This window comes from Neofelis nebulosa, chromosome X (genome assembly GCF_028018385.1).
Source record: "Neofelis nebulosa isolate mNeoNeb1 chromosome X, mNeoNeb1.pri, whole genome shotgun sequence".
Lineage (NCBI taxonomy): Eukaryota > Metazoa > Chordata > Mammalia > Carnivora > Felidae > Neofelis > Neofelis nebulosa.
In genome coordinates, this window is record NC_080800.1 from 49,056,106 (window position 1) to 49,079,848 (window position 23,743).

Here is a 23,743-nt window from a genome sequence, read left to right on the forward strand (position 1 = left end):
ATTCCTATTCATTCCTGTGTTTCTTCCATCCTTGTAGTCATTGCACCACATGGTTTTGAATCTGTTATTGCATTTTTCATTTCTGACTGATTTTTTAGCTCTGTGATAAGGACCTCCCTGAAGTCTTCTGTTCACTGTATGAGGAATGAAAAATGCCTTTGGTGGGTTCATTAGTAGATTGAACATGGATAATTAACAAATCCATAAGCTTGAGGATATGTCAACAGCAACTTCTCAAAGTGAATAGCAAAGGGAAAAAAATGTAAAATAAAATAAAACAAAAAGGAATATCCAAGAACTGGGTACAATTACAAAAGTATAACATATGTGTGTAGTGGGAATAACAGGAGGAGAAGAAAGAAAGTAACAGAAAGTAAAGAAAGAAATATTTGAAGGAATAGTGGATACAAATTTTCCAAAGTAAGTTACAGCCACTAAACCACAGATCTAGGAAGGTCAGAGAACACTCTGAAGGCTAAATACCAAGAAATCTACACATAGGCATATCCTATTCAAACTGCAGAAAATCAAAGACAAAGAGAAAATTCTGAAAAAATAATGCTCATAGAAATTGGACATCTCTTAAGAAATCATACAACAAAAAGAAATTGAAGTTAAATATTTAACATGTTGAAGAAGAAAAAACTACTAGCCTAGAATTCTGTATACAGCAAAATTGTCTTTATAATGTGAAAGAGATATAAAGATCTTATTAGCCAAACAAAAATTGAGAGAATTGTTGCCAGTAAATCTACCTTGCATAGGAAAATGTTTGAAGAGGTTTTTAAGAGAGAAGGGAAATGGTATAGCTCAGATACTTGGATCTACATAAAGAAAGGAAGAGTGTCAGAGAAAGAATAAATTAAGGAAAAATAAACTCTTCTTTTTTAAATTAATTGATCTAACAAAACAGTTTGCTCAAATAACAATATAAATAATGTTTCAGTGAATATAGCTTATTGATAACTGAAATTAATGACAGCAATGTTATATAAGAGACATGAGGGATGAATTGGATATTGCTACAAAGCACTTGCACTACACATGAAGCTGTATAGTGTTTTCTGAAAATGAACTTGGATTAGTTGTAAAAGAATTTTGCAAACTCTAGAGCAACCACTAAGAAAAAAATTAAAAACATAATGTATATGCTAAGAGACAAGAGAAAACGGGATCATATAAAACACTCAATTAAAACCACAGAAGACAAAGAAGAGAAAAGGAGGAGGAGGAGGAGGAGGAGAAGGGATAGAAGAAGAAGAAGAAGAAGAAGAAGAAGAAGAAAGAAAAACAAGGGCAGCAATATAAAACAGTTAAAAATATGGCAAATATTAATCTAACTATAACAGTAATTAGTTTAACCATGAATGGTCTAAATAGACCAAGTAAAAGAGATTATCAGTGTTTATTGAAACAAAACAGAACATAACAAAAACAAACACAAACACACAAACCAGTCCCAACTATATGTTGTCTACAAGAAGCCTGTTTAAAAAAAAAAGACACAGATGGGGAGGAGCCAAATGGCGGAACAGCATGGAACCTTTTTTTGTGTCTTGCATCCATGAAATACAGCCAGATCAACACTAAACCATCCTGCATGTATAGAAAACCGATTTGAGGATTAACACAACAATCTGCACCACCTGAACCACAGAACTCAGCAGGTATGCAGTGTGGAAAGATGAACTGGGGGAGAGAGAAGCCACAGAGGGAAGGGAGCTGTTTGTGCATGTGGAAGAGAGGACAGAGACAGGGGGAAAATACGGGAAAAGAACCTACCCCAAAAGCATCTGGAGAGAAAGTGGAAAAGTGGAAACAGCTGCAGGGACTGAACTTAAGAGGGAGAAAGGAGAAAGGAGAGGGTTTAAATTCCATTAAGACTCTATAAACAGGGGGAGTGCAGAGTCTGAAACTCCACAGCTCGATACTTGGCGGTGCTCTGGTGGGAAGGGCAAATCCCCAGGAGCAGAGTGAAGTCCGGGGTCTTTGAGCCACACAGGGAGAGGAGGTTCCCCTGCTGGGAGTAAATCTGGTAGAGTTTGTGTGGCTCCCCACAGGCAAAGGCCCTGGTGAGCCTGGGAGAACAACAATATTCACTTGGTGCTGGAACAAGGTCATTGGGATGAAATCTGGTGCCAGATGCATGTTGTGATTTGCCATAATCCCTGAAATGCTGCTGCTATACAATCGCATGAACATTTTCTGGGGCGGGCTAGCACCCAGCTGCAGTCTCTGGGCATCAGCAGCAGCATGGTCCCGTGAATGTTCCTGGATGCAGCCAGCACCTTGGCCATTGCTCAGTGAGATCTTCCCCCAGAGGGGCAGAATGGGTCAAAGCCACAATCCCTCAGAAGTAAGGGGTTGGAAAACACAGCAGCATCTGAGATAAAACTCAGGAGGGAGGTGCTGCCTGGGGCTTGGTCATGGACAGTGTAAAAGCGGGGAGCGGATAGAAGCTGAAGACAAAGGACAGGTGAGCAATTGCTGATCAGGGAGAACAGAGTTCTGATACTAGAGACTGGGTAGCTGGGTGATGCCATTTTCACCACTCCCGTGCATGAGTATACATACCTACAAGGGTCAAAACAATCCAACCCAGTAAGCTAAACAGCACCATCTAGTGGAGAACAGAGCCACTAAACTAGGCCCCGCCCAACTGGGCCAACCTCGCTCTTCAGGAACACAAGTCTCTCTGCCTGCTTAGTTTACGGACTATAAAGCACTTCCTAGTTTGACTTCCAGGTGAAACAGAAGTAATTTCAATCGTATTTCAGTCATTTCACTGGTCCATATTTCAATTTTGTTTTTGTTCCTTTTTTTCTCTCTTTCTCGATTCTTTCCTTTTCTTGAATACAGAAAGAGAAAAATTCATTTTTATTTTCAATTTTTCTTAAAATATTAAAAAAAATTTTCTACTATATTTTTTTACTTTTGTGTAATTTTTTTCAAATTATATTTTGCTTCCATCATTTCATTTTACTCTATTTCAGTGTATTTATTTTTTTCAAATTTTCAAACGATTCCTTTTTTTTTGTTCTTTCCCCTTCTTTTCTCTAATCTATCAAGCCCTTTTCAACAACCAGACCAAAACACACCTAGGATCTAGCATCATTTATTTTATTTCTTTTTTGTGTTTGTTGTTTTTATTTTTTTAATTTTAATTTTTTTAAAATTTTAATTAAAAAATTATTTAAAACTCATTAATTCCCTTCCTCCCTTTAAAATGACAAAACGAAGGAATTCACCCCAAAAGAACGAGCAGGAAGAAACAACACCCAGGGACTTAACTAACACAGATACATGCAAGATGCCTGAACCAGAATTTAGAATCATGATAATAAGAATACTAGCTAGAGTCAAAAATAGATTAGAATCCTTTTCTTCAGACATAAAAGAAGCAAAAGCTAGTCAGAATGAAATAAAAAATGCTATAACTGAGCTGTAATCTCAAATGGATGCCATGGCGGCAAGGATGGATGAGGCAGAGCAGAGAATCAGTGATTAGAGGACAAACTTATGGAGAATAATGAAGCAGAAAAAAAGAGAGAGACTAAGGCAAAAGAGCATGATTTAAGAATTAGATAACTCAGTGACTCATTAAAAAGGAACATCAGAATCATGGGGGTCCCAGAAGATGAAGAGAGAGAGAAAGGGATAGAAGGGTTACATGAGCAAATCATAGTGGAAAACTTTCCTAACCTGGGGAAAGACACAGACATCAAAATTTAGGAAGCACAAAGGACTCCCATTAGATTCAACAAAAAACGACCATCAATAAAGCATATCATAGTCAAATTCACAAAATACTCAGGCAAAGAAAGAATCATGAAAGCAGCAAGAGAAAAAAAGTCCTTAAGATACAAGGGAAGACAGCTCAGGTTTCCAACAGACCTGTCCACAGAAACTTGGCAGGCCAGAAAGGAGTGGCAGGATATATTCAATGTGCTGGATCAGAAAAATATGCAGCCAAGAATTCTTTATCCAGCAAGGCTGTCGTTCAAAATAGAAGGAGAGATTAAATGTTTCCCAGACAAACAAAAATTAAAGGAGTTTGTGACCACTAAACTAGCCATGCAAAAAATTTTAAAGGGGACTCCCTGAAGGGAGAAAAGAAGAAAAAAATAAATAAAGACCAAAAGCAACAAAGACTAGAAAGGACCAGAGAATATCAAAAGAAACTCCAACTCTACAAGCATCATAATGGCAATAAATTCATATCTTTCAGTACTCACTCTAAATGTCAATGGACTCAATGCTCCAATCAGAAGATGTAGGGTAACAGAATGGAGGAGAAAACAAGATCCATCTATATGCTGTTTACAGGAGACCCACTTTAGACCTAAAGACACCTTCAGATTGAAAGTAAGGGGATGGAGAACCATCTATCATGCTAATGGTCAATAAAAGAAAGCAAGAGTAGCCATACTTATATCAGACAATCTAGACTTTGAAATAAAAACTATAATAAGAGATGAAGAAGGGAATTATATCACAATCAAGGGGTCTATCCACCAAAAAGACCTAACAATTGTAAACATTTATGCTCCAAATGTGAGAGCACCCAAATATATACATCAATAAACAAACATAAAGAAACTGATTGATAAGAGTACCATAACAGTAGGGGACTTCAACACCCCACTTACAACAATGAACAGATCATCTAATCAGAAAATCAACAAAGAAATAATGTCTTTGACACACTGGACCAGATGGACTTAACAGATATATTCAGAACATTTCATCCTAAAGCAGCATAGCATACATTCTTCTCCAGTGCACATGGAGCATTCTCCAGAGTAGACCGCATACTGGGATGTAAATCAGCCCTCAACAAGTACAAAAAGATCGAGATCATACTGTGCATATTTTTAGACCACAATGCTGTATGAACTCAAAATCAACCACAAGTAAAAATTTGTAAATGTAACAAATACTTGCGACTAAAGAACATTATACTAAAGAATAAATGGGCTAACCAACAAGTTAAAGAGGAAATTAAAAAGTACATGTAAGCCAATGAAAATGATAACACCACAACCCAAAGCCTCTGGGATGCAACAAGGCAGTATTAGAGGAAAGTATATAGCAATCCAGGGTTCCTAAAGAAGGAAGGAAGGTCTCAGATACACAATCGAAACTTACACCTTAAACAACTGGAAAAAGAACAGCAAATAAAACCCCAATCCAGCAGAACACAGGAAATAATAAATTTTAGAGCAGAAATCAATGCTATTGAAACAAACAAACAAACAAAAAACCAGTAGAACAGATCAATGAAACCAGAAGCTTGTTCTTTGAAAGAATTAGCAAAATTGATAAACCACTAGGCAGTTTGATCAAAAAGAAAAAGGAAATGACCCAAATAAATAAAATCAGGAATGAAAGGGGAGAGATCACAACCAACACAGCAGAAATAAAAACAATACTAAGAGAATATTATGAACAATTATACGCCAATAAAATAGGCAATCTGGAAGAAATGGACAAATTCCTAGAAACATATACACTACCAAACTGAAACAGGAAGAAGTAGAAAAATTGAACAGATCCATAAACAGTAAATAAATCAAATTAGTAATCACAAATCTCCCAAAAAAACAAGAGTCCAGGGCCAGATGTCTTTCCAGGGGAATTCTACCAAACATTTAAGGAAGAGGTAACACCTATTTTCTTGAAGTTATTCTGAAAAATAGAAATGGAAGGAAAACTTCAAAACTCTTTCTATGAAGCCAGCATTGCCTTTGTTCCAAAACCAGACAAAGACCCCACTAAAAAGGAGAACTATAGACCACTTTCCCTGATGAGCATGGATGCAAAGATCCTCAATAAGATATTAGGCAACCAGATCCAACAATACATTAAATTTTTTTTTTCACCACAACCAAATGGGATTTATACCTGGGATGCAGGGCTGGTTCAATATCCACAAAAACAATCAATGTGATTCATCACACCAATAAAAGAAAGGACAAGAACCACATGATCCTCTCAATAGATGCAGAGAAGGCATTTGACAAAATACAATATCCTTTCTAGATAAAAACCTTCAAGAAAGTAGGGATAGAATGATCATACCTCGATATCTAGAAGCCATATACGAAAGACCCAACACTAATATCATCCTCCATGGGGAAAAACTGAGAGCTTTCCCCGCTAAGGTCAGGAAAAAGACAAGGATGTCCACTCTCACCACTGTTATTCAACATAGTATTGGAAGTCTTAGCCTCAGCAATCAGACAACAGAAAGAAATAAAGGCATCCAAATCAGCTAAGATGAGGTCAAACTTACACTCTTCACAGATGACCTGATACTCTATGTGGAAAATCCAAAATATTCCACCAAAAAACTGCTAGAACTGATTCATGAATTCAGCAAAGTTGCAGGATACAAAATCAGTGCACAGAAATCAGTTGAATTTCTATACACCAACAATGAAACAACAGAAAGAGAAATCAAGGAAATGATCCCATTTACAATTGCACCAAAAACCATAAAATAACTAGAAATAAATCTAACCAAAGAGGTAAAAAAATCTTTATACTGAAAACTATAGAAAGCATATGAAAGAAATTCAAGAAGACACCAAAAAATGGAAAAATATCCCATGCTTCTGGATAGGAAGAACAAATATTATTAAATCTCAATACTCCCCAGGGTGTCTGGGTGGCTCAGTCGGTTGAGCATCCGACTTCAGCTCAGGTCATGATCTCACAGTTTGTGGGTTCGAGCCCCGCATCAGGCTTTTTGCTGACAGCTTGCTCAGAGCCTGAAGCCTGCTTCAGATTCTGTGTCTCCTTCTCTCTCTCTGCCCCTCCTCTGCTCATGCTCTGTCTCTCTCTGTCTCTCAAAAATAAATAAATGTTAAAAAAAATTTTTTAATGTCAATACTGCCCAAATCAATCTACATATTCAATGCAATCCATATCAAAATAACACCAGCATTCTTCATAGAACTTGAACAAACAATCCTAAAATTTGTATGGAACCAAAAAAGACCCCGAATAGCCAAAGCAATCTTGAAAAAGAAAGCCAAAGCAGGAGGTATCACATTTCCGGAATTCAAGCTGTATTACACAGCTGTAATTATGAAGACAGTATGTTACTGGCACGAAAACAGACAGTTAGATCAACAGAACGGAATAGAGAACTCAGAAATGGACCCACAAGCGTATGGGCAACTAATCTTTTACAAAGCAGGAAAGAATATCCAATGGAATAAAGACAGTCTGTTCAGCAAGTGGTGCTGGAAAAACTGGAGAGCAACATGCAGAAAAATGAACCTGGAATACTTTCTTACACCATACACAAAAATAAACTCAAAATGGAAGAAAAACCTAAATGTAAGACAGAAAGCATGCAAAAACCTCTTTGATCTTGGCCGCAGCAACTTCTTACTCAACACGTCTCCAGGGGCAAGGGAAACAAAAGCAAAAATGAACTACTGGGACCTCATCAAAATAAAATGCTTCTGCACAGTGAAGAAAACAATCAGCAAAACTGAAAGGCAACCAACGGAATGGGAGAAGATACTGGCAAATGACATATCATAAAGGGTTAGTATCCAAAATCTATAAAGAACTTCTCAAACTCAACACCCAAAAAACAAATAATCCAGTGAAGAAATGGGGAAAAGACATGAATAGACACTTCTCCAAAGAAGACATCCAGATGGCCAACTGACACATGAAAAAATGCTCAACTTCACTCATCATCAGGGAAATACAAATCAAAACCACCAGGAGTTATCACCTCACACCTGTCAGAATTGCTAACATTAACAACTCAGGCAAAAACAGATGTTGGCGAGGATGTGGAGAAAGAGGATCTCTTTGCACTGCTGGTGGGAATGCAAACTGGTGCAGCCACTCTGGAAATCAGTATGGAGGTTCCTCAAAAAATTAAAAATAGAACTACCCTACGACTCAGTAATTGCACTACTAGGTATACAAGGGATACAGGTATGCTCTTTCCAAGGGGCACATGCACCCCAATGTTTATAGTAGCACTATGAATAATAGCCAAATTATGGAAAGAGCCCAAATGTCCATCAATGGATGAATGGATAAAGAAGATGTGGTATATATATACAATGGAGTATTACTTGACAATCAAAAAGAATGAAATCTTGCCATTTGCAAGTACGTGGATGGGACTAGAGGGTATTATGCTAAGCAAAGTTAGTCAGCCAGCAAAAGACAAATATCATATGACTTCATTCATATGAGTACTTTGAGACACAGAACAGATGAACACAAGGGAAGGGAAGGGAACGAAAAATGATATAAAAACATGGCGGGGGATGAAACCTAAGTGACTCTTAAATATGGAGAACAAACAGAGGGTTACTGGAGGGGTTGTGGGAAGGGGGATGGGCTAAGTGGGTAAAAGGCATTAAGGAATCTATCCCTGAAATCATTTTTGCAGTATATGCTAACTAACTTGGATGTAAATTTAAAAATAAAGAAAATAAAAATAAAGAAAAAAAAATAAAAGTAACAACAAAGATAGATTAAAGGTAATGGTATGGAGAAAAGATATACTATGCTAATACTAATCATAAGAAATCTTGAGCAGCTATACTAATTTCAGACAAAGCAGACTTTATTTTTTTATTTTTAAAAAAATTTTTTTTCATATTTATTTATTTTTGAGACAGAGAGAGACAGAGCATGAACAGGGGAGGGGCAGAGAGAGAGGGAGACACAGAATCTGAAACAGGCTCCAGGCTCTGAGCTGTCAGCACAGAGCCCGACATGGGGCTCGAACCCACGGACCGTGAGATCATGACCTGAGCCGAAGTCAGACGCTTAACCGACTGAGCCACCCAGGCGCCCCCAAAGCAGACTTTAGAACAAGTAAATGATCAGGGATAACGAGATGCCTTGTATAAGAACAAAAAGCAAATTTCTCTGACAGATAACACACTTATTTCTCTATGTCTTGGTAAGTATTCCATAATCTGCATGGAGGACAAGATCTATCCTACTGTAAAGTGTTTCAAGGAAGCAAAAATACTTCTTGTGGCCTTTCAAAAATACTTTCTGTGGTCTCTTCTTCTCCATGAAGTGGAATGAAGAGAAAGATCACCCATTTTGTGTAAGTTGGAGATGCTGGCAACAGGGAAGACCAGATCAACAAGGCTTATTAGAAGGAAGGTATCTACCATCATTATTTTTATAATTTGGTCAGTTAATAAACAATGACTGCTTTTAAACTGAAAAAAAAACTTGTATAATTATAATTATACAATGACTCTCAAAAAGGGCATGACAATCTTTAGTGTGTAATGCACATAACAATAGGACATCAAAAAAAACATGAGGAAAAAACTTATAGAACTGCAAAAGAAATAGTTGAAATCACTATTATAGTTAGAGACTTCAGCTCCCCTTTATCATAAATGGACAGATCCACCGGGCAGAAAATCAGTAAGGACATACTAAAGAGTACCCTCAATCAATTGGGTCTAATTGACATCTACACAATGCTTCATCCCCAAACAGTACAATTCACATCCATCTCAACCTCATATGGAACATTTGCCAAGATAGACTGCATTGTGGGCCATAAAACACACCTTAACAAATTTAAAAGAGTGTATAAATCATACAATATATGCCCTCAGATCAAATGGAATTAAATGGATTCTCATGAAAGGTCATCGTCCTCTATGTCTCAGTCCTCTGAATGAAAATAAGAATATGGTGCTGAGCTCCCTATTCCAGAATGTGTGACCTATACCCTGAGCTCATCCTGTGGGAAGAAAGACTCTGATCCACTTAAAAGCATCCAAGGCATCTTATATGAGTTTAAGATGTAGAGAAAGGTAGGTCACAAATGGTATTTCCTGTGGTCTCTGAAATCCATAACTATATAAAATTTGAAGGCATAATATTTAACACCTCCAAAATATGGGTTGGAATCCCTGGTTCATCAGTGACTAACTGTGCAACCTTAAGCAAGTCACTCTACCTCTCTGAGCTTCAGTGTTGTCAACTATAAAATGCATATAATATCAGTACCTTTTTCATTGTGTTGCTATGAAGATTAAATAAACTGATGCATCTAAGTATTTAGCACAGTGCCTGGAACATAACAAGTGCCCTATAATGGTACCTAATATTAGAACCTACATTTCCTATTTCATGAACCTCCTATGTGCCTGGTCCTATGCTAGGTATTGTCATGGAGAAGGAGCCAAAAGAAGAAGCATTATAAGCTCTGTTTTCAGAGGGCTTAATACCTGTATGGAAGATGAAAATATTCTATATACGACAGTCAGCACACAATCTGGGACAGGGAATATCTGGGACTAGAGGCATGGGTCAGAGTAAGCAATCAAGGAAGGGCTGCCCAGAGGGGCAACTGAAGGAACAGTGAAGATATGAATAAGTAAAGGGGAAGTGGGAAGGTCTGTTATCTAAAGGGCACAAGAGCAAAGTTGTGGAGAAAAAAAATGGAATCTGAATTATCTGGAGGATAATGATAAGATCAGCCTGGAAGAAATGGAGGATGAGGTAAAAGAACAGATTACATAGGGCAAAACCAAAGCATGCAAAGTCACTGAAAGGAAGTGCTAAAGACCTAGAATCATAAAGCTCCTAAGCTTTATGGTCCTGGAATCACTGAATCTTGGGTCATGGGATCCAGGAACCATAGAATACACAGGATCCTAGCACCCTGAAAGCATACAGTTTGAACCTTCTAGGCCACCACTGTCTACTAGAACGATCTTGATGATGGAAGTGTTCTAAAATTCTGAGGTGTCCAATACAATAGCGACTGCCCTCGTGTGGTTATTGAACACTTGAAATGTGGCTACTGCAAATAAAGGAACAAAATTTAACTTTTTAAATTTTAACTAACTTACACTTTTTTTTAAAGTTTATTTTGAGATAGAGAGAAAGAGACTGTAGGCAGGGGAGAGGCAGAGAGAGAGGGAGAGAGAGAACCTTAAGCAGGCTCTGTGCTGTCAGTGTGCAGGCCAATGCAGGGCTCAATCCCACAAACTGTGAGATCATGACCTGAGGGGAAATCAAGAGTCAGATGCTTAACTGACTGAGCCACCCAGGTTCCCCTTAACTAACTTACATTTAAATAGCTACATGTGGCTAACAGTTATCATTGGACAATGCAGTTTTAGGCTTGAACCACAGGGTCTACTATAGAATTTTGACCTGAGAATTTTAGACGTACAGAGTGCTGGAGTCAGAAAGTCTTAAGACTATACAACACTTAGATCTTAGTACCTTGTATAGAAATAACCTTTCAGACTTGAGCAAGACCTCAAGCCTTGATCCATCTCCTTCACTTTATCCATATCCCACAGTCTAAAAAGGCCACGAATAGGATCCTTGGTGGCCTGCAAGCCAATGACTACTTCAGCATCACCATCTTTTCTGAAATGGTTAGTTTCTGGAAATCTGGAGGCTCCATCCAGGCCACCATCCAGAATGTCCACAGTGCCAAGGACTAACTGAATCACATGGAAGGTGATGGTTGTGTTAAACTTACCCACTCAAATGGAGGGGTTGTGGTAATGTGGGGAATTCTTGAAATGCTTCCTTCATTCCCTCATCCATCTCACATCTCACAATACCTGAAATATCACTATTATATTTTATACAAATATGTTCCTTCATCCTTCTGTGTTCCTTTTCCTAGTATAAAGAGCAAGGCTCTATATATTTTAGGGCACATTCCTCTTTGGCCCTGAGTTTCTTCCTCTTTAAAGCACATACTCAGAAGAATTTGCCAACACTTTTATAAATCAATAGTCTATATATTCATTTCAAAGCATTTGGTCAAGCTGCTTCCCTGATTCTTGCTTTTGATCAATCATCTCTCAGAAAATTACTGAAGTCTCCCCTGCCTACCCCTCTTGTCAACTCAGCCCTTTCTTCTTTTGTTCCCCTGTAGCATAGAGGTGGGGTTGCTCTTCTTGGGGAGCTTCCAGTCTAACTAGAGAATTATATACCTCCACAGGAAACAGGCAAATCATAATCTGAGACAAAGAGCGATAAAAGCCAAGGACATGTGGGCCCCACTGCCATATCTCAGGGAGCCTGAGAGAAGATAGGGAAGGATAGCAACAGAAACAGTCTGAGAAAAAAATGAGGAGAAATGACTGAGCCTGAGAGGTTAGTGAGGTGCCCAGTGTGTTTGCAATGGGGATAAAAATAACTAGAAAAGATGGTATCACAGTCTGCTTCCCAACGAAGGACCAACATCAGTGCAGCTCTGCTGGAAGTTGCTTCAGTGCTAAACCATAGCAACAAAGAGGCTTGGTGGGGCCCCAATGTGGGGAGAAATCTCTCTCATCGTCTTCCCGATAGATGAGGAGCCAATGTGATGAACCCCAGTGTGATCCTTTCCAACATCTGTCAGGCGCCGGGCTACAGGATGTCCCTTTTCAGTTTGGCCTTTGAGGATAAGGTTGACTTCCCCCTGCTGTGTTACCTATCCCTGGAGAATTGGGGAGCAGCTCAGTGCATATACAAGAACACTGATGCAGCCTTACAGCTGGAGGGCCTCTATGAGGAGATCTCCATGCCTTTTCTGGTAGACATGCATCTGGACTACCTGGACAGCTTCGTTGAGGCCTCCCCTTGGGCCCTTTTCCCCAATTACTTTGGTGGCTCAGGGTTGGTGGTGGCAGGACAGATTCAAGCAGGCAAGTGGTAACTGGGCATCCATCTGGCAATCCGTGGCTTCAAGAGTCAGCTTCTTATGGCCTGCCACAGTGAGGTGGCCACCAACAGCAGCAAGAAGAAATTTGGTTTCTCAGAGGAGCCAGTCTACAATGTAGCCCACTTCACCTGCGGTCTCTTGGCCAACCTCACCATTGGAGAGTTGCTGGAGGCATACTTCCAAGCCCATGACACATGCACTCACCACCTTCTGGGAGCCAAAGTCCTCAATCTGTCCCTTGAATACAACTTTGTTACTCTTCTGACTTCACTGGTCATGGTGTAGTCCAAGGAGGCAAATGAGAAGGCCAGGATACAGACTTGCACCACAGCTGGACCAGGCACCATTATGCCCTCATCCACCAGCAGGTATGGCCTAGGGACAGGCATAGCCCAGCCAGCCTTGCACCCAAGGTCTCTCCCAAGTCAAGCCTTGTGAAACTAAGATTCTGCTTATTCTCAACTATTCCTGCCTCTACAACAATTATGCCCAGTTAAAAGGAGTGGGGGCCATTGGTTCAGAGCACCACTACCCTGTCCAGTACACCCAAATCCCCCAAATCCAGCACAACAGGATTCTGGCACCTTGGTTCAGCTAACTCTCAGAACAAAAACTGCTGCTGTTGTGTCCTCAAATTATGGTGCCCTATTGCTTCTGAAGCCCAGTGTACCATCACACCAGAATCCTGGTACCCTATTACCCATGAATCCCAAGACAAAAGTCCCACATTTAAATCCTGTCACCCTATCCCAGCACAAAGCTGACACTATGAAACATGTTATTCTACTGCACTATAAACCTGGTTCTCCATCACAACCCAAACTGGATACTTCATCACACCCAAAACCTAGGGTACTCATATCGCAGTCAACCAAAAGCTTGCCACAGCACAAGCCTGGAGTCTCAACACTTCAGATACCCAAATTTCTACTACACATTAGACCAAAGTTTACTTCTCACAAGACCCCACACAACCTGCCACACCCTAAACTCAGGATCCTCTTACCTAAGACCCTTAAAATCCCATCACCTCTTAAACGAGTACCCCATCTTCCCCAAATTACCCAAGCTTATCATTTTCCAAACTTAGGACCCCAATCTCCAATAAACCCCAAACTCCATTATCCTCTAGACCTGCCAGACATAGGCCCCACCTCCTCAGAATCCAAGCACATTCACAAGCACAACCTCAAGTCCCACAAGTCCTAGCAGTACCATGACCACATCTGTCCTTGGAGAACCCCGCTCTATTCCCTTTAACCACCCCCCCCCGCCCTCTCTGCTGCCCCCAGAAGGTTCTGGCATCAGCAAGACCTGCTGCTGGGGTCCCAAAGCACCAGGCAAATTCTGGGAATATCTGTGTCAGAAGCCCCAACAATGATCCTACCCAGAAGCTCCAGGCCTATGCCAGAGGGCAGCTTCCCAAACCTGCCAGTCTTGTTATCTTCTAGCACCTTCCCTGAAGTGGTCAGCCTACTCCATCTCCCTGAGGAGCTAGAGCTGCTGTCCAAGGCAATGTTTGTGGAGTCTTTGAGCCCACTGGTTTTCTATACATTCCTCACTCCTGACAAAGATGGTGAGAGCCATGAGCAAGAAGTCAAGCCATGAAAGGGAGGTATGAATGGAGAGCAGCAGGAACTGGGAGTGTACAAGGCTTGTACAGATTCTAGTGATAGTGCATTTGCCTGCTTGCTTGCTTTGAGACTTTGAGACTTTGAGACTCTTAACCTATCTGGGCCTCAGTGTGTAAGCACGGAATTAGAGGTTCTGAGAGAAGAGTGATGTTAAGACTGGGAAGGCTAAACAGAAATGAACTGGACAAGCTGCAGCTTTGACATTTGCTTTGTTGAACAAGAGAATTGCTCATGCTTCCCAAGCAGGGAAGAGATACAAGTTTATAAATGGAAGCATCACTGGGAAAGACAGTTCTGAATAGTTCTTTTGTGCTCTGTAAACAGCTCTGCTTAAGGAAAAAGGTATAAAAAATTGGAAAAGATAATAAGAACTATCTTTAAATTTTCCAAAGACTGTGAAATAATAACAGCTAACATTTTTAATTCTTCTTATGTGCAGGTACTGCTCTACATATTGTATTTATAGTCTGTTATTTAATCCTCACACACACAAAAACTACCTGTTAATATCTGCATTTTACTCATGGGGAAACTGAAACACAGAGAGGTGAAGTAACTTGTTTCATGTCACACAACGGATAAGAGATTTGAACCTACATAATCTGGTCCCAGACTGAATGTGCTCCACCACTCCACTAATTATTCTGCCTTACTAAGAGGACTGACATTTCCTGGGTGAACTTATAGGCCAGAATTAGAACAAGTTGGTGGTGGCAGTAAGTCACAGAGATACAAATTTGGGCATGAGATCCTCGACATGCCCCTCCTGCTCACTACCCACCAATATCTCATCCATCTTCAATTTTTGACAATGTTACTTCTGACATATTTGCCAAATGAACCCACTTATCACCACCCCAACTGTCACTGTCTTAGGGAAGACTACCATTGTGTCTCCCTTAGAAAACCATTCCAGTCTCCTTACGGCCTCACTTTTTCTTCTCTTAGGAGATTTTCTTTGCTATTCTCCCCCCATCAGCAAAGGGATCACTTAAAAACAAAGATTACTTCATGTCCCTTTCTTACTTAATCCCTGTCAGGGGTTTTCTGTAACACCTACAATGAAGTCCAAAGTCCTCTTTATAGCCTATACGGCCCTGTGTGATCTGCCTTCTATCCCATACTTCTCACTTTCTCCCACTCACTCTCTGAACTCTAGCCCCACTGGCTTCCTTTCTGGTCATCTAATGGACACTGCCTCACTTCTATCTCCACTCAGGGACCTCTTTGAAGCTGTTCCCTCTGTTTTGATAATTGCTCTGATCTACCTTGCTCTGCCCCCTGCCTGCCATCCTCAGCTCAGATGTCCTTCCCACCCTCCCCTCCAACTACCCCAGACTTCATCAAATATTTATAATTCCCTCAGTCACTTTATTATTTTTCCTTTTATCATTTATCACCATGGGTAATTATACTTTCATTCATGTCTATCTCTTCGACTAAAACATAAGCTTCACCAGGCAGAAATCATGACTGTCTATTTTTATCCCTATATCTCTGATACTTAAAGAGTGCCTGAATGAATGAGTGAATGAATGATGAATGCATAAATGCTATGAGGAATAATTTTGAACATAATTGAGCTTGAAAGATTAAAATGTTGTGGAGAGAGCATAATAGTCCAGTCATGGCAATGTACAGGTCAAATTGGGAAGCCAATGAAGACTCTCCCAATCAGGAGGAAGGTATGCCCTTTGGTGGGGCCAAGGTATATTTTCCCTGGGAATGTGAAGGATTTCCCTCATTTCTTTTGTGCTTGGTAGGAAATCCACTTTAGGATGACAATTCTGAGGAGATCCTAGGAGGAGCTGGAGGCAGCACAAAATCTCAGGGAAGTTCTGTGGGGCTATCAAAAAGTGAAAAAAAGTTTCTTTGACAAAAATCCCTAAGCTTTCATTTCCATTCAGTTAAAATTCTCACAGGCGTTGTGTGAGCCCAGAGAAGGAAAAGTGTATTAGTTTTCCATTGATGCATAACAAATTACCACAAACTGAATACTTTAAAACAACACCATTAATTATCCCACAGTTCTGTAGGTCAGAAGTCTAGGCACAAGCTAGTTAGGTTCTCTGCTCAGGATTTCCAAAGACTGAAATCAAAGTGTCTTCCAGAGTTCTTGTCCTCTTCCATGCTCATTCAGGTTATTGGCAGAATTCAATTCTTTGTGTTTGTAAGACTAAGATCCCTGTTTCCTTGCTGACTGTTGGCTGGAAGTCACTCTCAGCTTCTAGAGGCCACCTGGGCCATTTTCATGTCCTAGAATTTTTCTGCATTCCTTGTCATGTGGCCCTTTCCATTTTCAAAGACAGCCATGGAGAAGATCCCTCGTGTCAAGTCCTTCTCATACTTCAAATCTCTCTGACTTCTCTGTCTCTGACCTCTAGACCCAAATTTAAAGGGCTAATGTGAGGGTTGCCTGGGAGTCTCAGTTGGTTAAGCGTCTGACTTCAGCTCAGGTCATGATCCTACAGTTCATGAGTTGGAGACCTGCATTGAGTTCTGACACCTTGGAGACTGGAGCCTCCTTCAGATTCTGTGTCTTCCTGTCTCTCTGCCTCTCCCTGACTTGTTTCTCTCTCTCTCTCTCTCTCTCTCTCTCTCTCTCTCTCTCTCTCTCCCTCTTTCTCTCTCAAAAAAAATATTAAAAATAAATAAAGGGCTAATGTGAGTAGCCAAGGAGTCAGGCCCACCTGGATAATCTTATTTTAAGATCAAGTGCATCACAAAACATAACTTACTATGGGAGTGATATCATATCACAGTTCTGGGGATTTTACAGTGTACACTGGGGAATCTTGGGGACCATCTTAGAATTCTACGTACCACAGACAGAGAACAAAGAGAAAATAGAATTGGAACAAACCTGGAAGGAAAACTAGAAATTGATCCTTGTAAGCTAAGGGAAAGGAAAACATTCCAGGTGGCAGGAAAAACAGAGGGAAATGGTCACTAGCAAGAGACAGCAGGGCATTCATAAGAATAGTCAGTTCAGTTGGACTGGAGCATAAAGAGAAGACTAAAGAACTAGGTATGGACTAGATCTCAGAAAAGACTTAAATGCTGAGCTCAGAAATTTGGCTCTTCTCTGGAAAGAATTGACCAGAGTTCCTCGGAATATGATCAATCTCTTCTCATCCTCGGGTATTCCAGCCACCCTCACTGTTCTGAGTAGTGGACAGCTTGAACACTGGGACTGGGGGCTGGACACTCTCTGAGAAAATAGATATGGTCTCCTACCTTCCCTTCCTTTCCTCTCCCCTCTCCTTCCCTCCCATTCCTTCTAGGGCATAACTTCAGAGTTGTATCTCCTGCCTTGCCGTGGATGGGGACCTTCACTTTGTGATCCACATCCCACACTCAGAAGAGAAGATCTGCCACTGGATAGGCCCCCAGGGGACCTGCTACAGCTCACAGACAATCCAAAGGAAGATGAGACCCCCCCCAAGGACTCCACCCCATATAACACCACAGCAGGATTATACTCATATCAATACCTTCAGACATTTGTGTCCTAATTCTAGCGAGCACATAGCAGTGCAGCTCACTAACACACAAGTACACATTCAGACACATAAAAACACACATGAATACATGCTAACATCAAGACATTCACAGATACACACACAGGCATATAATAAACTCATACAAATACACACCTAGGCACACATATTTCAACACTCTCCATAACTACACACAGTAACATACAAATATGTACCCAGATACACAACACATGCCCAGATATACACAATGACACACATACCAACACAGTCAGACATACATACACTGATACTCATTCATCTTAATACCCAGGAATTCAACATACACTGGCACACATACTCTACTACTCTAGACATACAAAATACACCAATGCAGGTCCTTAACTTTAAACCTAAAGGAACTAGAAAAGAGCAGCAAGTAATGCCCAAAGCCAGCAGAAGAAGGGAAATAATAAATATTAGGGAAGAAATAAACAATATAGAAACAAAAAAACCCCAGTAGAAGAGATCAATAAAACTAGAGGGTTTATGGGGGGTTGAAGGGAGGGGAGGGTGGGTGGTGGGCCTTGAGGAGGATATCTGTTGGGATGAGCAATGGGTGTTGTATGGAAACCAAGTTGACAATAAATTTCATATTAAAAAAAACCTAAAACCTGGTTTTTAGAAAGGATAAATAAAACTGATAAGCTCTAACCAAACTTCTCAAAAAGAAAAGAAAGAGGACACAGAGAAATAAAATAACGAATGAAAGGGGAGAGATCATAAATAATATCACAGAAATACAAACAATAATAAGAGAATACTATGAAAAATCATATGCCAAAGACTGGACAATATGGAAGAAATGGACAAATTCCTAGACATTCACACACTATCAAAACTCAAACAGGAAGAAATAAAAAAAATTTGAACAGGCCCAAAACTAGCAAAAAAATTGAATCAGCGATCAAAAATCTCCCAACAAATAAGAGTCCTGGGCCAGATGGCTTCCCATGGATACTACCAGACATTGAAAGCAGAGTTAATACCTATTCTTCTAAAACTGTTCCAAAAAAATAGAAATGGAAGGAAAGCTTCCAAACTCATTCTATGAAACCAGCATTACCTTGATTCCAAAACCAGAAAAAGACCCCAGTGAAAAGGAGAATTACAGGCTAATATTCCTGATGAACCTGGATGCAAAAATTCACAATAAGATACTAGCAAATTGAATTCAACAATATATTAGAAGAATCATTCACCATGATCAAGTGGGATTTATTCCTGGGATGCAGGGCTGGTTCAGTATCTGCAAATTAATCAATGTGATACACCACATTAATAGAAGAAAGGATAAAACCATATGATCCTACCCATAGATGCAGAAAAAGCATTTGACAAAATGCAGCATCTTTTCTTTATAAACCCCTCAAGAAAGTAGGGATAGATACCTCAAACTCATAAAAGTCATATATGAAAGCCCCACAGTTAATATCATCCTCAGTGAGGAAAAACCGAGAGCTTTCCCCCTAAGATCAGGACCACAACAGAGGTGTCCACTCTCACAACTGTTGTTCAATATAGTAGTAGAAGTCCTAGCATCTTCAATCAGATAGCAAAAAGAAATAAAAGACATAAAATTTGGCAAATAAGAAGTCAAACTTTCACTCTTTGCGGACGACATGATACTATACGTGGAAAACCTGAAAGAGTCCACCAAAAAACTGCTAAAACTGATACATGAATTCAGCAAAGTTGGAAGATACAAAATCCACCTACAGAAATGGGTTGCATTTCTATACACCAATAATGAAGCAGCAGGAAGAGAGATATCTAGGAATAAACTGAACTGAGGGAAAAGATCTGCACATTGGAAACTATAGAAAGCCTATGAGAGAAATTGAAGACACAAAGAAATGGAAAAAAAAATTTCATGCACATGGGCTGGAAGAACAAATATTGTTAAAATGTTGGTACTACCCAAAGCAATATACACATTCAATGCAATCCCTATCAAAATAACACCAGCATTCTTCACAGAGCTAGAATAAACAATCCTAAAATTTGTATGGAATAAAAAAAGACCCCGAATAGCCAAATAATGTTGAAAAAGAAAACCAAAGCGGGAGGCATCATAATCCCAAACTTTAGCCTGTATTACAAAGCTGTAATCATCAAGACAGTATGGTATTGGCACAAAAATGGACACATAGATAAATGGAATAGAATAGAGAACCCAGAACTAGACCCACAAACGTATGGCCAACTCATCTTTGACAAAGCAGGAACGAGTATCCAATGGAAAAAAGACCAGTCTCTTGGTGCTGGGAGAACTGGACATCGACATGCAGAAGAATGAAACTGGCTCACTTTTTTATACCATACACAAAAATTAATTCAAAATGGATGAAAGACCTAAATGTGAGATAGGAAACCATCAAAATCCTACAGGAGAAAATAGGCAGCAACCTCTTTGACCTCAACCACAGCAACTTCTTATTAGGTATGTTTCCAGAGGCAAAAGAAATAAAAGCAAAAATGAACTATTGGGACCTCATCAAGATAAAAAGCTTCTGCACAGTGAAGGAAACAATCAACAAAACTAAAAGGTAACCGATAGAGTGGGAGAAAATATTTTCAAATGGCATAAAGGGTTACTATCCAAAATATATAAAGAACTTTTCAAACTCATCATCCCCAAATCAATAATCCACTGAAGAAATGGGCAGAAGACATGAATAGACACTTTTCCAAAGCAGACATCCAGATGGCTAACAGACACATGAAAAGATGCTCAACAGAACTCATCATCAAGGAAATACAAATGAAAACCACAATGAGATACAACCTCACAACAATCATAATGTTAAAATTAACAACTCAGTAAAAAACAGATGTTGGCAAGGATGCAGAGAAAGGGCAACCCTTTTGCACTGTTGGTAGAAATGCAAATTTGTGCAGCCACTCTGAAAACCAGTGTAGAAGTTCCTCAAAACATTAAAAAGAACTATCCTATGTCCCAGAAATTGCACTACTAGGCATTTTTCCAAAGGATACAAAAATGCTGATTCAAAGGGTCACATGCACCCCAATGTTTATACCAGCGCTATCAACAATAGTCAAAGTATGGAAAGAGCCCAAATGTCCATTGACTGACGGATGGATAAAGAAGATGTAGTATATATACACAATGGAATACTACTCAGTGATAAAAAAGAATGAAATCTTGTCATTTGCAACAATGTGGGTGAAACTAGAGGGTATTATGCTAAGAGAAATAAGTCAGTCAGAGAAAGACAAGTATCATATGATTTCACTCCTATGTGGAATTTAAGAAACACAACAGATGAACATAAGGGAAGGGATGGTAAAATAAGATAAAAACAGAGAGGGAAGGGAGCTATAAGAAACTCTTAAATACAGAGAACAAACTGAGGGTTGCTGGAGGGGAGGTTGGTGGGGATTGGCTAAATGGGTGATAGGCATTAAGGAGGGAATTTGTTTGGATGAACACTGGATGTTATATGTATAATTGAGTTATACTCTGGAAACCAATACTACACCATATGTTAACTAACTTAAATTTAAATAAATAAATTTTAAAAATATATGAATAAAATAAAATAAAATACACCAACGTATACATATACTCACCATGACACACAGACAGAAGTATGCACACTGACACCCCCAGATACATGTCAATATATAACAACATACAACCAGACACATACAACATAAAATACTCACCAAGATATGCAACACCAACATATCCAGAGACATGGATAAACATACAAATATATATATATACTGTAACATAGCATCTTCCCTAAATATGCAGATGCCCAGAGATATTCATATGAACTAACCAAACACACACATTTACACACTCAGAAACATACACATACATGCAAACAGACCCACTGGGGTGAGCATGTATACACATACATACATACCCACACACTGTACAAGTAGGAGCATCCAGATAGTACCTGGTAGGAGCATTTTCCTCAGGAGCCTGCTTTCTAACCGCAAATCTACACTACTTCATCTGGACCCCAGGCCCTCTCATGCCTTCCTGTGCTGTGGGTAACCATGTGAATGACCATGTGAAAGCCCATGCTCCACGCACACACTCTCCTCCCTCCAGAACTGCATGCATATGGATGCCCACTTGGGACACCACCAAGGCAAGACCACAAGGAGCAGAACCACATACTTCCATGTTATCACTGTTACTACAGATAAACCAGGGGCCTACATTATCACCATCCTCCACAGTTCCATATCTGTGCAAGGCAAAAGTACCTTGCTCCTATCCTAGGACCAGCTTGCTTTGCTGAAGAGGCCCCAGGTGGAGATCCATGTGATTGCTGCAGCCTGCCTTACCCTTCACCATAGGCCCCACCTTGAGTTCCTTGTTCTCTGGTACTGCCACAGGCACCCCAGCACCCTGCAACTACCCCACCTGGAGTTCTATGTGGTCAGTGTCTCAGGCCTCAGTCCCTTGACTCATGGTCAGCTGAGTGCTTCTGAGGCTGAGAGGGGTTGGGGAGCATCAGTCCTAAGAGAAGCCTTTCTAGGGTGAATAGCCAGTGAGCCCCCAGCACCCTGACCCCCAAACCACAAAGGGAATCAAAGCCAAGTTCTGCCCTTGGGGAGCACCTGGTCTGGGAAGACATGGATAGTGATCATAGGGAGTTATCAGTGCTATACAGAAAATAGTCCAGGAAGATGGAGCAACCCAGGGTGGGGAACCTCACCCAGCCTTGGAGCTCAAGAAAGATCTTTTGGAAGAGAGAGACCCACTCTGAATCTGAAAGCCTGAGTAAAATTATAGAGACAAAATTGAAGGTTGGTGGAGATGAAGCTGTAGTGGTCAGAGTAGAATTCCAGGATGAGGAATTTGGCTTTATCCTAAAGACAGTGGGGGAATCCATGAAAGGTTACAAGCAGGGAAAAGACACTCAGATCTGGGTATTACAAAGATCCCTCTGAAGGTTGCTGTAAAGGGGGATTGTAGGAAGCCAGACTATAGGTCAGGAGATGCAGAAACTGAGGCTGAGGCCCACAACAAAGACTTTGGGCAGTGATGGTGGGTTTGATGGATATTTTTACTCTGGGCCTCCCCACTCCCCTCCTCTCCTCCCCTCTAATTTGCCTGTCATCTCCTCCAAGCCTGACTTTTCCCCCTTATTCTGCCATCTCACCCACCCTGGCTCTGTACTTCCATAGTATACTCTTGTCCCATCTGGCTCTTCTACATTTCCCACAATGCCCACTCACTTCCTTCCTCCAGATCTTCACTGCCCCTCCTCTCTCCCACTTTTCTTTCTAGATTTCCTGCTTTAAGCTCCTCTCAGCTCTTAGTGGGAACTCAGGCCAGTACCCTGACTGGCACTCAGGGCAATTCCAGCACACAGACATCTGGCTGGTGGCAGGGCCTATGGGGCAAAGCCTGCAGAGGCACCAAGAGCCAGGTGTGCCTGTAGTTCTAGGAGGAGGTTGCTGAAAGAATCACTGAGGCTGCTGCCCTGCTGGGCTTCCTGCTGGCTGGTGAAGTGTTCTCATGTACAGCAGCTGCTGTGCTACCTTGCCTATGTACTGTGATGGCCCAAGAATCCCAGTGCCAGGATACTTGAATTTGAGAGACCCAGAGGCCAAGGCATTGGGTGGGCAAAGAGCAAGGATTTAGGGACACGGAAACACACAAAGGGACACACACACTTACACATGCAGTAAGTGACACATACACAAGGACACACAAACACACACAAATATGTAGTCCTGTAGGCCTAGAGGCTTAGGTACTTCTGCTTCCTCAAAGTCCAGCCTGTCTCCAGTCTCCACTCTGTTCAATCCATACTCCACAGAAGCCTTAAGAGTGACTTTTTAAAAACAAAATCTTGGACTTGCGGGAAGATGGCAGCTTAGGA

The 23,743-nt window shown here is 40.4% G+C and overlaps 1 protein-coding gene across 1 annotated transcript; it reads left to right on the forward strand.

The window, feature by feature from the left end:
* Nucleotides 1-10,512: 10,512 nt before the first annotated feature.
* Nucleotides 10,513-23,417, forward strand: ITIH6 (inter-alpha-trypsin inhibitor heavy chain family member 6). The gene is given in 15 exon segments (XM_058712705.1): nucleotides 10,513-10,524; nucleotides 11,337-11,508; nucleotides 12,228-13,106; nucleotides 13,109-13,232; nucleotides 13,234-13,735; nucleotides 13,738-13,849; nucleotides 13,852-13,976; nucleotides 13,979-14,273; nucleotides 16,095-16,197; nucleotides 17,631-17,704; nucleotides 17,707-17,757; nucleotides 21,955-22,018; nucleotides 22,020-22,333; nucleotides 23,213-23,305; nucleotides 23,308-23,417. Coding segments are annotated over 15 exon segments (3,030 nt in total).
* Nucleotides 23,418-23,743: the final 326 nt, after the last annotated feature.